Source organism: Heliangelus exortis, chromosome 6 (assembly GCF_036169615.1).
Source record: "Heliangelus exortis chromosome 6, bHelExo1.hap1, whole genome shotgun sequence".
NCBI lineage: Eukaryota > Metazoa > Chordata > Aves > Apodiformes > Trochilidae > Heliangelus > Heliangelus exortis.
The window spans coordinates 712161-729699 of NC_092427.1; the positions used below are offsets into that span (position 1 = coordinate 712161).

The window sequence follows — 17539 nt, forward strand, 5'->3', positions numbered from 1 at the left end:
TCCTGTGTCCCACCCACCAGCCAGAGCTTCTGGCAACAGCCTCAGAGGAAAAACACAACACAAAGGCAGCAAAGAGCGAGAGGGTTGGAAGTCCTGGCTTGAGGTGCTGGTGCTTTTTGAATATGGATGTCTTGCTGTTACCCTGGGAGCAGCCCCCTGGGACTCCTGCCAAGAGCCAGCCCTTCCTGGGAGGCAGCTGGTTTGGTCAGGGCTGGGACATGGTGGCCAGTGACACCAGCCCAGGGAGGTGAGATGCTGAGTTAGGAGTGTCTGATCCATGCGTGTGTCTGCAGCCTGCACACGTGAATTCCGGGGGGAAAAAAAGTGTAATTCCATTCATATATCCTACCAGAAGCAAAATGATTGGGAGAGCTGGGGTGGTGCAGCTCTGCTTGTCTGCTGTCCCTTCCCTGACCTGCTCACAAGGTGCTGGTGGGAGGCTGTTCATGCTTCCCAGCATCTTCCCAGTGCCATTTCTGGGGATAATCTTGGGGTTGTTTTGCCACTATTCCAAGCTGCCTGGCATCCTTGTCGGATAACAGGATTTCAGAAATGGGTGTCAAACGCAAAGCTGTAGCAGTCTCTGCAGCGTAGTTACTACTTTGGGCATTTTTCAAACCTTTTAGTAAAAGACTGCCAAGTGAGAAACGCAATCGGCGTCCGTGCCACAGCCTGGATGCGTGGGGGGTGTAAGGATGGAGATGTGTGCTTTATGTAAGAAAACTTTACAAGGGACCGAAAATAGTCCTTTTTCTGGAACCAGCTCCACGCTGGGACGCTCGACTGACATCAAACCATGACGTGCTGGTCCCACCACAGGGCTGAGGAGCTGCAGACCTGGACCTGGGTGGCACCTTGACCCTGAGGGCAGACTGAGGTTGGGCACCTGGCAGAAACTCTTTGGGGTGAGGGTGCTGAGCCCCAGGTTGCCCCCAGAAGCTGTGGCTGCCCCATCCCTGGCAGTGTTGAAGGTTGGATGGGGCTTGGAGCACCCTGGGCTGTGGGAGGGGTCCCTGCCCATGGCAGGGGGGGCCCTGGGGGAGCTTTAAGGTCCCTCCAACCCAAACAGTTCTGTGCCCCTGTGGCTGTGCTGCGGTGGGGTGGGCTGCAGGCGGGGGGCAGCACCGGGAAACCCAAACCACACGAAAACATAAAACCCTAAACAAGGAAAACCCCACCCGCAAGGTCCCCCAGCAGCCCCGGGGGAGGGGCGGGGGCCCGGCGGGGCGATCCGGGAGCCCTTCGCAAGTTACCGGAGCCGCCCCCCACCCCCGGCCCCTTCCCTCCCCAGACCCCCCCCCGGTGCTGACGTCACGGCCGCCGTGCTGACGTCTGCTGACGCGTTTGGCTGCGGCGGCAGCTGCGAGGGGGCGCGGCGGCCCCCGGCCCCCGGATCCGGGCTGGGGCGAGGGGCTCCGGACGCTGCGGGACCACGCTCCGCACCGCTCCGCACCGCACCGCACCGACGGCGGAGGAGGCAGGTAGCGGGGGGGAGGCGAGGGGGGGTCCCGCAGCCGGGTTGGGGTTCGGTATGGTGCGCGGTGCCGCCAGCGGTTCGGGCACAGCTGGATGGATGGGGAGGGGGGCTGTGGGTAAGGGCAGGGTACGCGGGGGTGGGCACGGGGGTGTCGGGGGGCAGCAGGAGCCGTGTGGCCCCTTCAGCCCGGCTGCGGGGCCCCGGGATCCCGGGACAAGAGGAGCGGCTCCGGGCGGCCGAAGCGGGGGGGGTCAGCGCTCCCTGCCCGGGGGTGTCCCGCGGGTGGACGTGGCCGAACCGAGCCCCACTTCCAAGGCCACGAACATCTCTTGGCATTCTGGGGCCTTGGCAGCAGTCGGAGCAGGCAGGCGCTGCCGTGCCCCCTTGGTGCTGGTTTGCCGGTGGTGATTGAGGGAAAATAGAGCTTTAGAGCCTTCCGCGGAACAGCCACCCGGCAGCCAGGAGGAGAGACGCTGAAATAAACATCACCGTGATAAATACCTCCTGTCGTCTGGTACTGCCAGCAGCACCAAGTGGACCAAGAGCAGGAGAGAAGGGAGAATGATGCTGGATGTCTTTGGGATGGCTTAGGAAAATATGAGGGGGATAACAAAGTGCTTGTAAGCTGCTCTGTTCGGGGCCGAGTCTGCCCATGAGCTCCCGTGCTCAGAGGGCTCCAACTCCCCACCGGGGCTCTGCTGTGGTCACTGCTGCTGGCTGGCTGGAAACCTCCAGGGGAACACAGTGCCTGCTCTCCCACTTGTTGCTCGGGGCTGGAGCCCTCAGCATGCCCTGGAGGACAGGCCCACTGTTCTGTAGCCCATTCTGGGTGGTGCTGGGGCCAGGCCCAGTGTATGGGGACTTTGCAGCTCACGGTGAGAAGTGCTGAAGTTAAACTGGACAAAAAGATGCTGTGGTTCTCCTTCTCTCCAGACACCACTGGTCTCGGATCCCTGGGTGGTAACACCAGCATCTCGTGGGGTGAACGTGTGTTCACCACCCAGGAACACGTACAAGTGTTCCTTCTGTCTTCTGTGTCCCTCCAGCATGGGGAAAGGGATTTGGTCACGGCCGTTCTGCTGGTAAATATTCAACTGCCAGACACCAGTTCCTCTGCTTCTCAGTCTCAGACAAACACTGCAACTTTCCTGCAGGCCTCGGGGACTTGCTACGCTCACAGACAGGAATGAGGAGAATTTTTGTGCTTTTATATTGAAGGTGACAGTACCTGAAGCAGGCCCACACGCAGGCAGTCCCAGAAGATGAAGATGGCCTGTGGGGTCTGCTGCTGTGCCTCCTCCTGTGGAAGCTGTCCCAGTGACCTTCTCATCGAGGGATGGGGCCTTTCTGGAAGACAGTTTTTTTCTTTGTGGAGTATGTTTGGAGTCAGTCCTCATAAATGGGCAGTTCAGGGTCAAAAATGCTCGTGATTCACCTTTGCACCTTTCCAGCATGGTTGGAGGGGGCAAGGTGGGGGGTGACACCCCTCTCTGTGGAGGTGTGGGTGCTCCTGTGCTCTTCCTCGGAGGAAGCAGCAGAGAGGGTGCTGTGGATGATGAAGGTTGTGCCCTGGCCTCCCTGTCCCTGTGGCACCAGGGCCACGTGTCCCACTGCCACCAGCTGCACTGAGAGGGGGGTGTCTGACCCGGGGGGATGCTGCAGTCCCACCAGAATGGGGAACTTTCTGTTGAGGGGACCCTCAGACCCATCAGTGCCACCCTGGTTCCTTGGGTTTGGTGCTGGTTCCTGGTTCTGTCTCCTTCAGCTCCCCAGCTTCAAGTTTTTAAGCATTTTGAAGGGCACTCAGTGGGGGCTGGTACAGAGCTCCCCACACACAGTTTTGGGGTTGCCTTTCAGGGAGCCCAGGGCAGAACCATGGGGTAAGGGGCACTTTGTTATCTGCTCTTTGGGGGAAGAAAAGCGATGGTTGTTTTTAATGAAATGTGTTCCTGAGCTCCAGTAGCGAGACACCAAAATACAGCATTTCTCCACATGTATAAAATTGTGTTTGCACTTATTTAATTTAGAGTTATTTTTAAAGGCATATAGCCTTGAATGTTTGTTCTCCTTTTTTTTTTTTTTTTCTTTTTTTTTTTTTTTTTTTTCACATCATTACTCTGATATCGCTTGATTAGCTCCCTCCCCAGTCATGATTGGTAATTAAAATAGGCATTAAAATTAGTCACTTAGCAATTTTGCTGTTCAATTGGCAATTAAATTACTTAATTGCAATTAAAGTCCTAATTTTAATTGGCAAAATGATAGATGTAGATTTAAGATAATATGTATAAATACTTTAATAAGTGTCTATATAAGGATTACTTAATTACCCAACTTCAAGTTTATGCTGTTAACTTTAGAACTTTTAAGTGAGTAATGAAATTTATATTACATCTATTCTAAGGATATGGTAATTAGGTGTGTTACTTATCACTATAAGGGCCTTTGCAGCAAGTTTCTTATGTGAGGCTAAAACTATAGCCTGGATGAAGTATTGTGACAGGGCTGATGCTGGTGCTCAGGTGACAGCTCAGTGTCTGGGGCTGCAGGAGCTGAGGGGAGGTGCAGGTGGCTGAGCAGGACAGGAGGAAGCCAGAGCAGCCCATCGAGACGTGACAGCGATGTTTTAAATACCCCTGGGGGGTCAGAGCCATCTGACAGCGTTCTCTCATTTCTTTCCTCATCTCTGCTCTCACGCTGGATACGTGGCAGTAGTAACTCTGTAGGAGAGAGGGAGTAAAACCACACGGTGGGAATGATCCTTGGGAGGCGACCGGGGCAGAGGGTGGGAAGTGTTTTCTGTGGGGTGCCTGGAGTTTTACAGTGTGAGCTGAAAGGGGAAAAGCCTTTTCCAAGTGGGAATGGTGTCTGACTTGGAGCAGGAGAAAAGTTCGGGGCAGGAATGTTCGCAGCTTCACACAAACCATTCGTGTTTCCGTGCTTTATGCGGGTTTTCTGCCAAGCGAGGATCTTGTGGGGAAGATGTTGACTTTTGAGGTTCAGGTTGCAGCTGTTGGGGGGGTGTGTGTTAGCGCTCATTCTCTTTGCTCGGCACAAAACGGGTCCTGGAGAGTTGGAGGCAGCGTCTGCTCCCAGCCCGGACCCTCTCTTGCATTCTCCAGACACCGAACTTCCCCGGGAGCCCCGGGGAGCAGCCCCGAGGTGCCACCCCCTACCCCTCCTCCTCACTTTTCCTTTTCTCTCTATTTTGCAGGCTGGGCTGCAGCAGAGGGTCCGGGTCTGGGGGCGGCGTCCAGAGCCGCTTTCCGGACCCCACTCTGGATGAGGCCGAGTGTCCTCGTCCCTCTGCAGCCTCCTGACACCAGCCGGACCCCCGTGGTGCCTTCGCAGCCTCTGGAGCTGCCAGCCCAGCCTTCCCGACGGGGCTTTAATAAGCGCAGCGCCCTTGGTCACAGAACCCCGGACTGCTTTGGGCTGGAAAGGACACACCGAGGATCACCTCGTTCCAACCCCACACCAAGCCAGCCCCGCTTTGCCTTCTCCCCATCCTGCGCTTCACCGCAGCCACGCGAATCAGAGAGGTTGTGCGCCCGCATGCATTGCTGGGGGAGGGATAAATAAAATTAAACCCACGGAAATGCTGCGTGGAGGCTGGAAACGGGGGGATGGATCCGGGGGGGGGGATGCAGACGGGTGCGGTGTAAAGCGCGGACGCGTTAAATAAAAGGCAGCGCGGATGTACGGCTCTTGTCTTTCCACAGAGAAGGGTTTTTCCTCCCCCCTCACAAACTGTGTGTGTGTGTGGGGTGGCTGGGTGGGTGGGTGGGTGGGGGGGTTTGCCGCACCCTTGTCCGTCGCCCCGGGAGCTCCCGTCGGGGCGCGCGCTATTTTTGGCGCGCCGGGCGGTTGCGTCAATGGTGACGCAGTGTGTGTGTGTGTGTGTTGGGGAGGGGTGTGAGGGGGGGTACAGGGTGTGTGTTGGGTGTGTGTGTGTGTCTGTGTGTCTGTGTGTGTGTGTGTGTTGGGGGGGGGGGGGGTTTGGCACGCGCCGTCACGCCCCGCTCTCCCTTTTCCTTCGTGTGACGCCACCGCCCCCTATGCAGATGACGCCACGCCCCCGCGCGCCCGTTTTTGGGGACGGGGTGGGTGTGCGTGCGCGCGTGTGCGTGTGTGTGAGTGTGAGAGAGAGAGAGAGAGGGGCAGCGTGGGCGGCCGCCCCGTCGGGTGGGTGTGGGTGTGGGTGCCCCGGGGGGTCCGGGTGGGCACCTGGGGGCGTGTCCCCCCCCGTGATGTCACCGTCGGAAATTTACCAAAGGCAGAGCGCGGGCAGGGGGGGCGGGGCCAAACCGCCCTCCCCCCGGCCGCTGATTGGGTGCGGTGCGGGTGACGCGCGGTGACGCGGGGGGGGCTCGGTGTGCACGTTGGCGGCGGCGGAGGGACCCACATAAACAAAGGCACATTGCGGGCAGGGACACTCCGGCCGCAGAGCCTGCCCGCCGACACGCCGCCCACCCGCTCCCCGACACAGCCCCGACGTGTCGCCGTCCCCACCGCGACGTGTCCCCGACCCGTCCCGTGTCCCGGCACTTGGATGCATGCGCAGGTCCCGGCTCTCCGGTGAGTGCCCACGCGTGCGGACCCCGCCGCCCACCGCCACCCCGCCGCGGGATCGCACGCGCGAGGCTCCGGGGGGGGCGAGAGGGGGCGTGGGTGGATGGGTGTGGGGGGGTGGAATGTCGCGTCCCACCCGCCTGTCGCGACCGTCGCGACCGCCGAGCCCGCGTGAGAAGCGGCGCGGCGCGGCGAGACCGGCGCTTCGCCGGCTCCGGGGGAACCCGGAGGGTGCGGCGGGGGTCCCGCTTCCCCGGGACGGGCCTCCCGTGGACGCGTGTCACCCGGGATGAGCCGTCGGGCTTGGGGACAACGGGGCTGGCTGTCGCCGGGCTGCCGCTCCTCCCGGTTTGGCTGTCACCCGGGCTGGGGACAGCCGGGCTGGCTGTCACTTGGGCGGCGGCTTGGCGGTCCCGCGGGATGCGGGGACCCCTGGAGGGCACAGCCCCGCGCCCGGCGCTCCTCGGAGATGCGCGTCTCGCCTTCCCAGGGAGGACGGAAAAACGAACCGGTCGGAATCCGGGGGATAAACCCGGCGGGCGGTGCGGTAGATGAGAGACAGCCCGCCCGCGGAAACTTTTCTTTCCGATTCGAATAAAATACAAACTAAACCTCGGGGGGCTCTAAGTGACCCGGCCCTGCCCCGGCACCGCTCCCGCAGCCCACCGGGGCCCCCGAAAGTCCCCGCCGCGGGCAGGCTCTGCCGGGTCGGGGCTCGGTGGTCCCGGGTCAGCCTGGAGAGCAGGTGTGTGTGTGTGTATTGCAGGCAGCGCGCTGGGCAGGCTGGAGTCCGCCTCCTCCGGGTGCTAAAACCGCGGAAACTTTGCTCTCCGCCGAGCTCCGACGCTGTCCGCCTTCAGCTCCCCCGAAAACGCCTCTCGCTCGGCTGAAGGTTTGTTTGTTGCGCTTCGTTCCCGCGGCTCCGCGGGGCCGGGGCAGGGAGGAGGCTCAGCCCCGCAGCCCCCGTGTCCGGCCGGGGTGCGGAGCGGTGCGGGGCGGGCGGAGGGAGCGCGGTTGTGCGGGCCGAGTCTACATGACGGTGTTTCGTTTCCAGCCATGCCCTGTGTTCAGGCTCAGTATGGGTCCTCGCCTCAAGGAGCCAGCCCGGCCTCCCAGAGCTACAGTTACCACTCTTCGGGAGAATACAGCTCCGATTTCTTAACTCCGGAGTTTGTCAAGTTTAGCATGGACCTCACCAACACTGAAATCACTGCCACCACTTCTCTCCCCAGCTTCAGTACCTTTATGGACAACTACAACACAAGCTACGACGTGAAGCCACCTTGCTTGTACCAAATGCCCCTCTCCGGACAGCAGTCCTCCATTAAGGTGGAAGACATTCAGATGCACGGCTACCAGCAGCACAGCCACCTCCCCCCCCAGTCCGAGGAGATGATGTCCCACTCAGGCTCCGTCTACTACAAGCCCTCGTCGCCCCCGACCCCCTCCACGCCCGGCTTCCAGGTGCAGCACGGCCCCATGTGGGACGACCCCGGCTCCCTGCACAACTTCCACCCCAACTACGTGGCCACCACCCACATGATCGAGCAGCGCAAAACCCCCGTCTCCCGCCTCTCCCTCTTCTCCTTCAAGCAGTCGCCCCCCGGCACCCCCGTCTCCAGCTGCCAGATGCGCTTCGACGGGCCCCTCCACGTCCCCATGAACCCCGAGCCGGCCGGGGCCCACCACGCCGTGGACGGGCAGGCCTTCGCCGTCCCCAACCCCATCCGCAAGCAGCCCTCCATGGCCTTCCCGGGGCTGCAGCTGGGACACGCTCCACAGCTGCTGGACAGCCAGGTGCCCTCGCCGCCCTCCCGGGGGTCCCCCTCCAACGAGGGGCTCTGCGCCGTCTGCGGGGACAACGCCGCCTGCCAGCACTACGGCGTCCGCACCTGCGAGGGCTGCAAGGGCTTCTTCAAGGTGAGCGGGCAGGGGGGGGACCCGGCGGGGCCGGGAGCTGCTGCTTTTCTCCCCTTCAGATGGAAATTGGTTAGGACAGAGAGCCGTGTCTGAGCTAACCAAGTGGAACAGAATTCCCTGTGGTAAAATTAAGTGATCTCTTTATTTCGCCATCCTGATTGAATAATCTTATCATTTTAAATAGAGGAGGTCTCCGAGGAATGTAAATAATATGAATGCCCACGGATTTGTATTTACCGAGCGTCTCCTTCCCTTCCTCTTGGCATATAAAACACAGCTAGGAGCTGCGAGGTTAGCTTAGATGTTAACGCTATCAATTTTCTCTTGCTAAATGCCCTGGAAAAAAAAAAAAAAAAAAAAAAAAGGGAAAAAATAAAAGGGAAAAAAGGAAGGGAAAAGAAAAGGGGTGGGGGGAGAGAGGAAAAAAAAAAAAGAAAAGGAAAGAGAAACAATAAAAGGAGAAAAAGAGAAAAAAAGGAAAGGAAAAATGGAAAACAAGAACGGAGGGGGGGAAAGGTAGTGAGGAACGACGGGGAAAAAGGGGGAAAAAGAAAGGAGAAAAGAAAGAAGGGAAAAAAGAAAGAAAAAAAAAAAGAAAAAAAAAGGAAAAAAAAGAGAGAAAGAAAGAGATGGGGAGATGGGGACAGCGGGGCACGGGGTTCGCAGTCCTGCCGCTGACCGCCCCGTCCCGTCCCCGCAGCGCACGGTGCAGAAGAACGCCAAGTACGTCTGCCTGGCCAACAAAAACTGCCCGGTGGACAAGCGCCGCCGCAACCGCTGCCAGTACTGCCGCTTCCAGAAGTGCCTGGCTGTCGGCATGGTCAAGGAGGGTGAGTCGGCGGGGCTGCCCACCCTTCCCCCGGCCGCGCATCCCCCCTTCGGCCGCGCATCCTCGCATCCCTGTCCCAGCCGCGCATCCCTGTCCCAGCCGCGCATCCCTCTCCCCGCCGAGCCGGTCCCGTCCCGTCCCGTTCCGTCCCGGGCCGGGCTGGGGCAGCGGCTGAGCCCCGTCTCTCTTGCAGTGGTGCGCACAGACAGCCTCAAAGGCCGGAGGGGTCGTTTGCCATCCAAACCGAAGAGCCCCCAGGAGCCCTCTCCCCCCTCTCCCCCGGTGAGTCTGATCAGTGCGCTGGTGAGAGCCCATGTCGACTCCAACCCGGCTATGACCAGCCTGGACTATTCCAGGGTAAGCTGGACCGAGCTCGCGTAGGGACCTACCTGCGCCCACTGCCCACCGCCCACCGCCCGCCCGGGGAGGGGGGGCAGCCGGCCCCGCGGCGCCGAGCTCCGGCGGCTGCGGGGGGGGCGAGCCGGCAGCACGTTGTCCTGTCCGTTCGTCCTCCCTCCCCGCAGGACCGTCCGTCCGTCCGTCCGTCCGTCCTGCCAGCCGGGGCCGTCTCCCCAGGGCCGGGGGGGGGGGCTGAGCCCCTCGGCGCTGGCTGCCCCGGGGGTCGGGCCGCCCAGAATCCGCCCTGCGCGTAGGGAGAGCGGCGACCTGGTAGCGCCGCTCCTAATTGAATTAATTGCCCCGGAACATCTAATTTCCTCACTGGTCAGAGAGAGGTTTAATTGTTATAAAAACCTGTCTCCCCCACTAGAAGCGGGGTTAGCAATTTCACGGGTTATATACTTTAGAGAACCTCATTAAGTGCTTTTTGAAATGAATTTCCAGTTCCAGGCTAACCCCGACTACCAGATGAGCGGAGATGACACTCAGCACATCCAGCAGTTCTATGATCTCCTGACCGGCTCCATGGAGATCATCCGAGGATGGGCAGAGAAAATCCCCGGCTTCACTGATCTGCCTAAAACGGACCAGGACCTGCTCTTCGAATCCGCCTTCCTGGAGCTGTTCGTGCTGCGGCTGGCGTACAGGTGAGCAGCCAGGGTCTGAGGCGGGTGCTTCTGGGCGATTGTGAGATCGGATTCTTTCAAGGTCCGCTGATCTGCGTTTTATTAGCTCCTCGGTAATTAGGTGCCTCTTAAATCCTTCATTTATTGCTCCTCAAGTAATTAGTTGTTTAGCTTTTCTCCCCTCCATCTTCTCTCTCTCTCTTTTTTTTTCCCTTCTTTCACTTTCCTTTTTTTTTTTTTTTTTTTCCTTTTCCATTCCCTCTTCTCTATTTTATTTTTATTGCTTGATTTCTTTCTCTTTCTCTCTTTTTCACCTTTTCTCTTCCCTCCCACCCCCCCTCCTATCTTATTTCTGTTTTTTCTTTCTTACCCACTCATCTATCTGCTCATTTTGGGGTTGTCATATTCCTTCCAGGTCAAACCCAGTGGAGGGCAAGCTCATCTTCTGCAACGGGGTGGTCCTGCACCGGTTGCAGTGCGTCCGTGGCTTTGGGGAGTGGATTGACTCCATCGTGGAGTTTTCCTCCAACTTGCAGAACATGAACATCGACATCTCTGCCTTCTCCTGCATCGCTGCCCTGGCCATGGTGACAGGTCAGTGTCCTTCCCCCTCCTGCCCTCCTTCCCCTCCCTGCCAGACCCCTAACCTGCGGCATCCTTTTCCTTCGCAGAGAGGCACGGGCTCAAAGAACCCAAGAGGGTGGAAGAACTTCAGAACAAGATTGTCAATTGTCTCAAAGACCATGTGACTTTTAATAACGGGGGGCTGAATCGCCCCAACTATTTGTCCAAACTCTTGGGGAAGCTCCCTGAACTCCGCACGCTTTGCACGCAGGGGCTGCAGCGCATTTTCTACCTGAAACTGGAAGATTTGGTGCCACCGCCAGCAATAATTGACAAACTTTTTCTGGACACTTTACCTTTTTAAGACTCTTCCTGTGCACTTCCACTGAACTGAAGGGAAACTTGGCCTGTCTGAAGGGGAATTGGCCTGGGCCCAGAGCAGCTCCTCGGGTGCAGCTTCCCTCCCACACAGTGTTGCAAACCTCCTGCAGGCAGAACGCCAAATGGGCATTTTGGCTCTGGGGCATCATGGATGCAGATCATGGACTACACAAATACCATGGTATAAACTTTTTATTATCAGCTTATAAATGAATTTATTATTAAGGACTTCTGGTTATAAAGGTGCCGGATCTGGCAATGCCGGGTGTGCAGCTCAGACTCACACGGTGACAAACAAAGTGTTAAGGTGACCCTGTACACGCCTCACCCTCCTAAAAACTAAAGTTTTCTGCTGTAAAGGAAAGCTGTAATATATCCAACCCTAAATGTTGCGTGGGTGGCATGTCAGTAAAGAAGGCGAAGGCTTGTAAATTTATCAGATGCAGTTTGGCTTTTTAAAAAAAAATATTCTGTGCCTATTTATGAAGAAATATGGAAAACAATTCTAAAAAAAAAAAAAAAAAAAAGAAATTAAAAGCTAAACGTGTTTGCAAAAAAAAAAAAAAAAGAAAAAAAAAGAAAAAAAGATAAAAAAAAGAAAGAAAGAAAAAAAGGGAAAAAAAAAAGAAAATAAAAAAGGAAAAAAAAAAAAAGGGAAAAAAGGAGAATAAAGAGAAAGAAAAATAAGTTTCTCCGTACCAGGAAAGCATGATGATTCTAGGGTGACAATGTTATAGGCACTTGCTATTTCAGTAATGTCTATATTCTATAAATAGTATTCCAGACACTATGTAGTCTGTTAGCTTTTATAAAGACTGGTAGTTATCTAAGCTTCAAACATTTTCTCAGTTGTATAATAGGTGGGCACAAGTATTACAAAACCTGAAACCCTCCCCACAGGGACACATAGTGTTTGTAAACACCGTCCGACATTCCTTGTTTGTAAGTGTTGTATGTACTGTTGATGTTGATTAAAAAAAGAAGTTTATATCTTGATTATTTTGTTGTCTAAAGCTAAACAAATCTTGCATGCAGCAGCTTTTGACTGTTTCCAGAGTGCTTATAATATACATAACTCCCTGGAAATTACTGAGCACTTTGAATTTTTTTGTTTGTTTGTTTGTTTCGTTCCATTTTTTAAATGTCTAAAATAGTTGGTTAATATATTATTTTACGTTGGAGTAATATTTTTAATATTGCCACCTTCTGTAGTATTTTTCTTTGTATATTCCCAGTATGGCACACGATACGAGTCACTGCCTTTTTTTCTATGGTGTATGACAGTTAGAAACGCTGATGATGATTATGATGACGATTATTTTTTTTTTTTTTTCCTCTCCTGATAACTCTTTCTTTGAGAAAGACAATTTTAATGTTTACAACAATAAAACATGTAAACGAATGGAATTTCGTCTTCTTTCTGCCCAAGCGAGAAGCCCCGCCGCCAGCATCCATTGCAGGCAGAGGACAATGAGCCTCTGCCCGTGCGGGAATTCCCTGCCCGCCAGGATGGATGGATGGATGGATGGATGGATGGGGCAGGTCCCTGGCAGGAGCCTGTGCGCCAGGACTCGCCGGGAGGAAGAGGAGGGAAACCCGAGCCTGGAAGGTTGGTCCTTGCCCAGATTTTTCCCGTGGCAGGTGTCGGCAGCATCCCAACGCTTCCATCCATCCCTCTTCCCGCGCAAGCATCGGCTTTGCCAAACTCATTATTTTTTGTTTTTATTTTTGTTTTTTAGAGAATTTGAATTCTAAACTTTGTCCCGAGGCTCCGGAGAGGGAGGTTTGGGTTGGGGTTAACGGCGGAGCAAAGCGGGACACTCGGTACCGAAAGCGGGTCGAGGGGATGCCTACACTCGGGCTGGCTTTTCACTTCCTGCAGAATTTTCCCGGTTTCTTTTGAACACGACTTCTCCGGGACCAGCTGCACTCCCTCCCCCCAGCTTCCCCTCCCTCCCAGGGGGGCGACACAGAGGGGGGGGCTCGTCTGGTGGGACGGGGATGCGGCAGCTCCTCATCCCCCCCGCTGGCCAGTGCAGCCCGTGGGGGCTTGCCCGGTGGCAAGGGGCTGCGGTCGGCGGGCTAAGCCACCCCTCGCCACCTGGCCAAACCCCCGGGGTGCCGGGAGAAGTTTCATGTAAGCCCTGAGGTGTCTTTAGACCCGGGGTAACAGAGGGAAACGGAACCTTCGAGTTGGTGGGGGATTTGTGGGTTTATGTAAAGCGAGGAAGTGATTAAAAAACAAGAGTTGTGAGAAGAAGTAAACCTGGGTCCGATGGAGGGGACAATTAGCGGGGTCGGGAGCTGCCTGGCTGAGGGTGGGGCAGGTCCAGAGCTTGCTGTTGCTGGGGTCCTTGCTACTTTCCAGCTGGTTCCCCCCCGCCCCCGATTGCTCTGCCCCCCACCCGGTGCCTCGGGTGAGAACTTTGCTAACGAGCTTAATCCTCCCTACCTGGGGGAGAGCACAAATTCTCCTCCCGCTGCAGCGACTTTCCCCCTGATCCGGCTTTTCCCTTTGCCCGCACCGTCATCCCGCAGGTCTCCAGGCTCTGCCCTCCGCTCCGCACCCCCTGGGGTGGCTCTGCAGCGGCTTCGGTGAGGATCCGGTCAGCGTGAGCCCCGGAAAGGTCTGGAGTGAGGGAAGGAGGCAGGAGCATCCAGGGTGGGATTGCTGGGGATGCTTCCCGGTGCCTGGAGCTCTGGGGTCTGCAGGGAATTCACCCCAGGGGGCAGGGCAGGATGGAGAGGAAGGGGCTGTGAGGTCTCTGCCCGCCCGGGGAGAGAGAAGTCCGCGGGTTTCTCTGTTGTGCAGACCCTAAGAAAGAAAGAAAGAAGCGAGCACCGTGCAGACACGTTTAGAAAAATGTTTGGCGTAGAAGCTCCACGCAGAATGTGGAGCTGAAGGAATTATTTTTAAACGGTAGTATCAATAGGAGGATTTATGAAAAGATTTTACTTCTGTAGGCATGCAATGTTTCAGATTAGTAACTGTCTTAATTATCTTAGCTCCCTGCTGATTGTGAAATTTGTTACTGCCTTTTCTGCTTAGCTTGTGGGAGAAGCAGACAAACCCCTTGCTTTTTTGTTCCCTGAGGATTCCTTTTTTTTTTTTTTTTTTTTTTTTTTGTAGTTCATTATCGAGCCGCTGGGCTGATTTGAACCTAACTTTTTCCCCCCACACACCATTTTTCCCCCCCCCCCCCCCCCCCTCTCGTACATTTGCTCCGGCTTCTACAGAGATGCTGCTTCCATGCCCCGGTGGGTAAGCATGGAATCTGCTTGCTTTAATTACCCAAAAGCCACATTTCTGTAGCCAGTGAAGCCCGGTTAGGCTGCGGGCTGCTGCACTGTTCCTCTCCAGAGCCGGACACCTTTCTCCTCCTGAAGTGGAAGGATGAGGACTTTGCACTACGGCACGATTTTCCAAAACACGCTGGGGTTTGCAAAGTGGGGGTGAGCTCAGGTCGGGTGTTCGCTTACAGCGCGCATCGCACTCAACATTTAATTTAAGCTTCGCTTCTCCGAGGGCCTGGACAGAGCGATGTGCGCCTTGCACGGGCTGTGCTTCCAGCTCCGTGAAGCTCTGCTTGTCGGCAGTAACGCCGATGTAATTCACCATCGGTGACTTGGGGACAAGGAGGTGTCGCGACGCATCCCGCAGCCGCCTCTCCCCAGCGCGGCTCCGGGAGATGAATTGCTGCAGACACGAGCCCCGCGCAGGAGCTTTATTAGTTTTGGAATGCAATCAGCAGCACTTGCTTTCTTAGTCCTTTACCTAATTATCCTCATTGCGTGTGTCACATACATAGAGAGCAGCCAGGAGGAATTAATGCCCGGGGTAGTCAAAGCTAGAAAATTCGTGTTTGATGGGATTTTACCCTCCTGACTTTTCTTTGGTGGCAGAAATCCCTGTACGTGCTGCAGACATGAGAGCACTTCGCATGCACCTGTAGCTGATTTCTTATGTATAAGTAAACTCAGTGCTGCATAATCTGCACTTGCTGAAGCGTTAGCCCTAAGTAACCTTTACAGCTGGTTGAGGTGCAGAGGGAGATGTTGGTATTCATGAATGTTTTGACATAGTTGACATTTTCTATATGGTGTGCTCTTTCTCTGCTTTTCTGATTTCTTCCTCTCCTCCTATTCTAGTAGTAGCCTTCTGTCTGTCGTGGTCTGGGTTGGCTTGGAGGCAGTGGGATCTGCAAAGAAACTTAGGCTTGGTTGCTTTGTTGTATTTTGTAGGTTCTTTCCTTTTCCTTTTCACATTTTCCCCCTTAATTTTATTTTATTTGTTTTATTTCAAAATGTGTGCCTAGACAAATAATAGAATTATTGCATTTTAATGTGGTGCACCCATGACCAGAAGAGCTCATTTTGACAAACCGGGTGATTCGTGTTCTCTTTCAAAAGCAGCATGTCTGGCATACAGATTTGTGAAAGTCTGAAGGCAGAGGATTGCTGTGTAACCAGAACTTAATGTGGATGCAATATAAATGTATTTGGTTTATTACAGCAGTAGCAAGGCAGCCCTACTTAATTCAGCAAGGTGATTTGTGATTGCTTGAGTTTCCAGTGCAAGCTGGAGAATGTGCCAGCCTGCTGAATGACTGATGATAAAACTAATTTCGGGTAAATGTAAGCAATACATTCAGTTGAATAGACCTCATGTCTGCTCAGATAATTTCTAATTTTTATCCACATCTGTACACAGAATCCTGGAGCAAACCCACTCTCATTAGTAAATTGGGGCCCTTCACTGAGATGAGAGAACTTCTGCAGCACCAGTCTGGTGGTCTGGGTACTGAAAGCTTTTCTCCTTGGCTGGCAGGAGGGAGTGGCTGTTGGAGCGTGGGGACATTTTAGTGCAGGTGAATGCCTCTGTTGAGGAGAAGTGATGCTGGAACCACCCTGCTATGGAGGATGCAGGTGATGTTTGTGGCCTCTCTTGGTGGGGCTGGAGCTCCCAGGGGTGCCAGCAGTGGTGGGATGGGAGCTGGGTTTTGGCAGGCAGTGGTGGCTTCTCTGCCTGCTGGGCTGGTGCTCCAAATCTCAGCACTTCAGCTTTTGGTGGCTGAAGTAGAAAGGCTTTGATCAGACAACTCGGCTCCACAACACTGGCAAAACCAGCTTGATGCTTACCTTATTAAGGGCCAGGGTGAGGGGGAACAACTTCAGACTGGAAGAGGGGAAATTGAGATTGGATATTGGGAAGAAATTGTTTGGTGTGAGGGTGCTGAGCCCCTGGCCAAGGTTCCCAGAGAAGCTGTGGCTGCCCCATCCCTGGCAGTGCTGAAGGTTGGATGGGGCTTGGAGCACCCTGGGCTGTGGGAGGGGTCCCTGACCATGGCAGGGGGGGGGCACTGGATGAGCCTTAAGGTGCCTCCAACCCAAACCAGTCTGGGATTCTGTAAGAGCTTGTGCATGTTAATAAATACTAAATAACATTTCTTAGCTTGTTTTTTTGACTGAATTAGTTTTCTACAAAGAGACGCCAATTCAAAATTTTAATTTTTCTATCATTTCAGCGTTCCATGCAAATTACACAGTATGCTGCAGTCAGAGTGTCAGGCAGTAAAACCTCACTGCTGTAATTTGGCTGGAGAAATAAGTAACAAAGAGACTTTTCTGTGTGTCCGTGTTCTCCCACAAAACTGGTCAAAACGGGTGGGATGTGTAACCATTAAATCCTGAGGAAGTGGCTGTGTTCAGCTCCTGCACCAGGTGCTCCACGGGGGGTTTTGTCCCTGCGTGTGTCGGGTGGCAGAGATGCTGTGTGCAGGGCCAGGCTGGGCTGTGCTGGTGCCAGGGCTGCCTGAGACAGCCCAGGTAAGGACCTGGAGAGGAGAAACCCTGCAGCTGCTTCACCGAGAAATAAAGTGAAGCGACAAGCTCTGGAGCCAAACTTAAAAGGCCAAGAACGAGGGGCTGCGGGAGGAGCGAGCGGCTCATCAGCCCCTCTGGAAATGTTCCAGCTCTGGCAAGGGAATGTCACCAGAACCAGGGGTCACGGCGTGGGGAGAGGAATCAGCGCTGGAACAGGACGGCTCTGCCTCGCAGACCCCAGGCAGCAGCTGAGTTTGGGCTGGGTTGTGCCGAGCAGGGGGTCTGTGTGTGTGTTTGGGGTGGGGGGGGATGCTGCCACCCGGAGCATCCTCTGCCCGCGGCCGGGAGGGAGCAGCGCTGGAGCCCTCCCCGGGTGTACCCCGGCCTCTTCCCGTGCTTCAGTGCACTCCTGGGAAGTGCAAGCTTCCAAGGGCAGCTTGGAAGACAGGGTGGGAGCCGCCAGTCCCCGTGCTGCCCAGAAGAGGGGTACAGGAGGCTGTGCGGGTGATTACCCCCAGCACTCGGGGGTTGCTCTGTTTAGTGCTGGTTCTGTAGGATTGCTTCTAAATGTGGTATTATCTTTAAGACTGTCCCCGCAGTGGTACGGGTTGTTTTTTATTATTTTCGACCCAGATATTCCCGAGGCTGCTGCTCTGCTCCCTGTCCCAGGGGGGGGTGGTGGCATCCCCCTGGTACCGGGGATGTGCTCTGCTCAGCACGGCTCAGCAAGCACCCTCACCAACTCGGGGTGGTTGTGGTTGTGTTATCTCTCTCCAGCTCCAACAGCCCTCTCTGGGAGCAGCTGTTCCAGCGTTAAGTTGCTGGGTGCTTTTGTTTTCAGAGGCATTTAAGTCGTTTAGGATCCTTAGTTTTGGCAATTTTACTCTCTTCTTAAAAGGAACTGCAAACACAGAAATGTAAATGCAGGGATGTGCTGAGCGCAGGGAA

At 55.2% G+C, this 17539-nt stretch overlaps 1 protein-coding gene and 1 long non-coding RNA gene across 6 annotated transcripts; both read left to right on the forward strand.

The window, feature by feature from the left end:
- The first annotated feature begins 1219 nt into the window (after nt 1-1219).
- Nucleotides 1220-5179, forward strand: LOC139797335 (uncharacterized). The gene is made up of 2 exons (XR_011726429.1): nt 1220-1481; nt 4692-5179. It is a non-coding gene; the product is annotated as an uncharacterized lncRNA (long non-coding RNA).
- A 616-nt stretch (nt 5180-5795) lies between these two features.
- Nucleotides 5796-12170, forward strand: NR4A2 (nuclear receptor subfamily 4 group A member 2). 5 transcript variants are annotated; one of them, XM_071746325.1, is made up of 9 exons: nt 5796-6055; nt 6816-6941; nt 7104-7513; nt 7646-7969; nt 8670-8799; nt 8992-9155; nt 9642-9844; nt 10239-10417; nt 10495-12170. In XM_071746325.1, the coding sequence occupies exons 3-9, from the start codon at nt 7106-7108 to the stop codon at nt 10749-10751; spliced, it is 1665 nt and encodes a 554-aa protein (XP_071602426.1). In that variant the 5' UTR covers nt 5796-6055; nt 6816-6941; nt 7104-7105; the 3' UTR covers nt 10752-12170. The 5 variants fall into 5 exon arrangements, with proteins under 5 accessions (XP_071602426.1, XP_071602425.1, XP_071602424.1 ...); XM_071746324.1 differs by having other exon boundaries at nt 7104-7969; nt 8992-9080; XM_071746323.1 differs by having other exon boundaries at nt 5797-6055; nt 7104-7969.
- The last annotated feature ends 5369 nt before the right edge of the window (nt 12171-17539 follow it).

What these genes read in the sequence shown, in the direction of transcription:
- NR4A2 (XM_071746323.1), top strand. Translation starts at nt 7,106, where the DNA reads ATGCCCTGTGTTCAGGCTCAGTATGGGTCCTCGCCTCAAGGAGCCAGC. An exon ending in CCAGCCTGGACTATTCCAGG is followed by an intron (nt 9,156 to 9,641) that starts GTAAGCTGGACC and finishes ATGAATTTCCAG; the next exon opens with TTCCAGGCTAACCCCGACTA. An exon ending in TGCCCTGGCCATGGTGACAG is followed by an intron (nt 10,418 to 10,494) that starts GTCAGTGTCCTT and finishes TTTCCTTCGCAG; the next exon opens with AGAGGCACGGGCTCAAAGAA.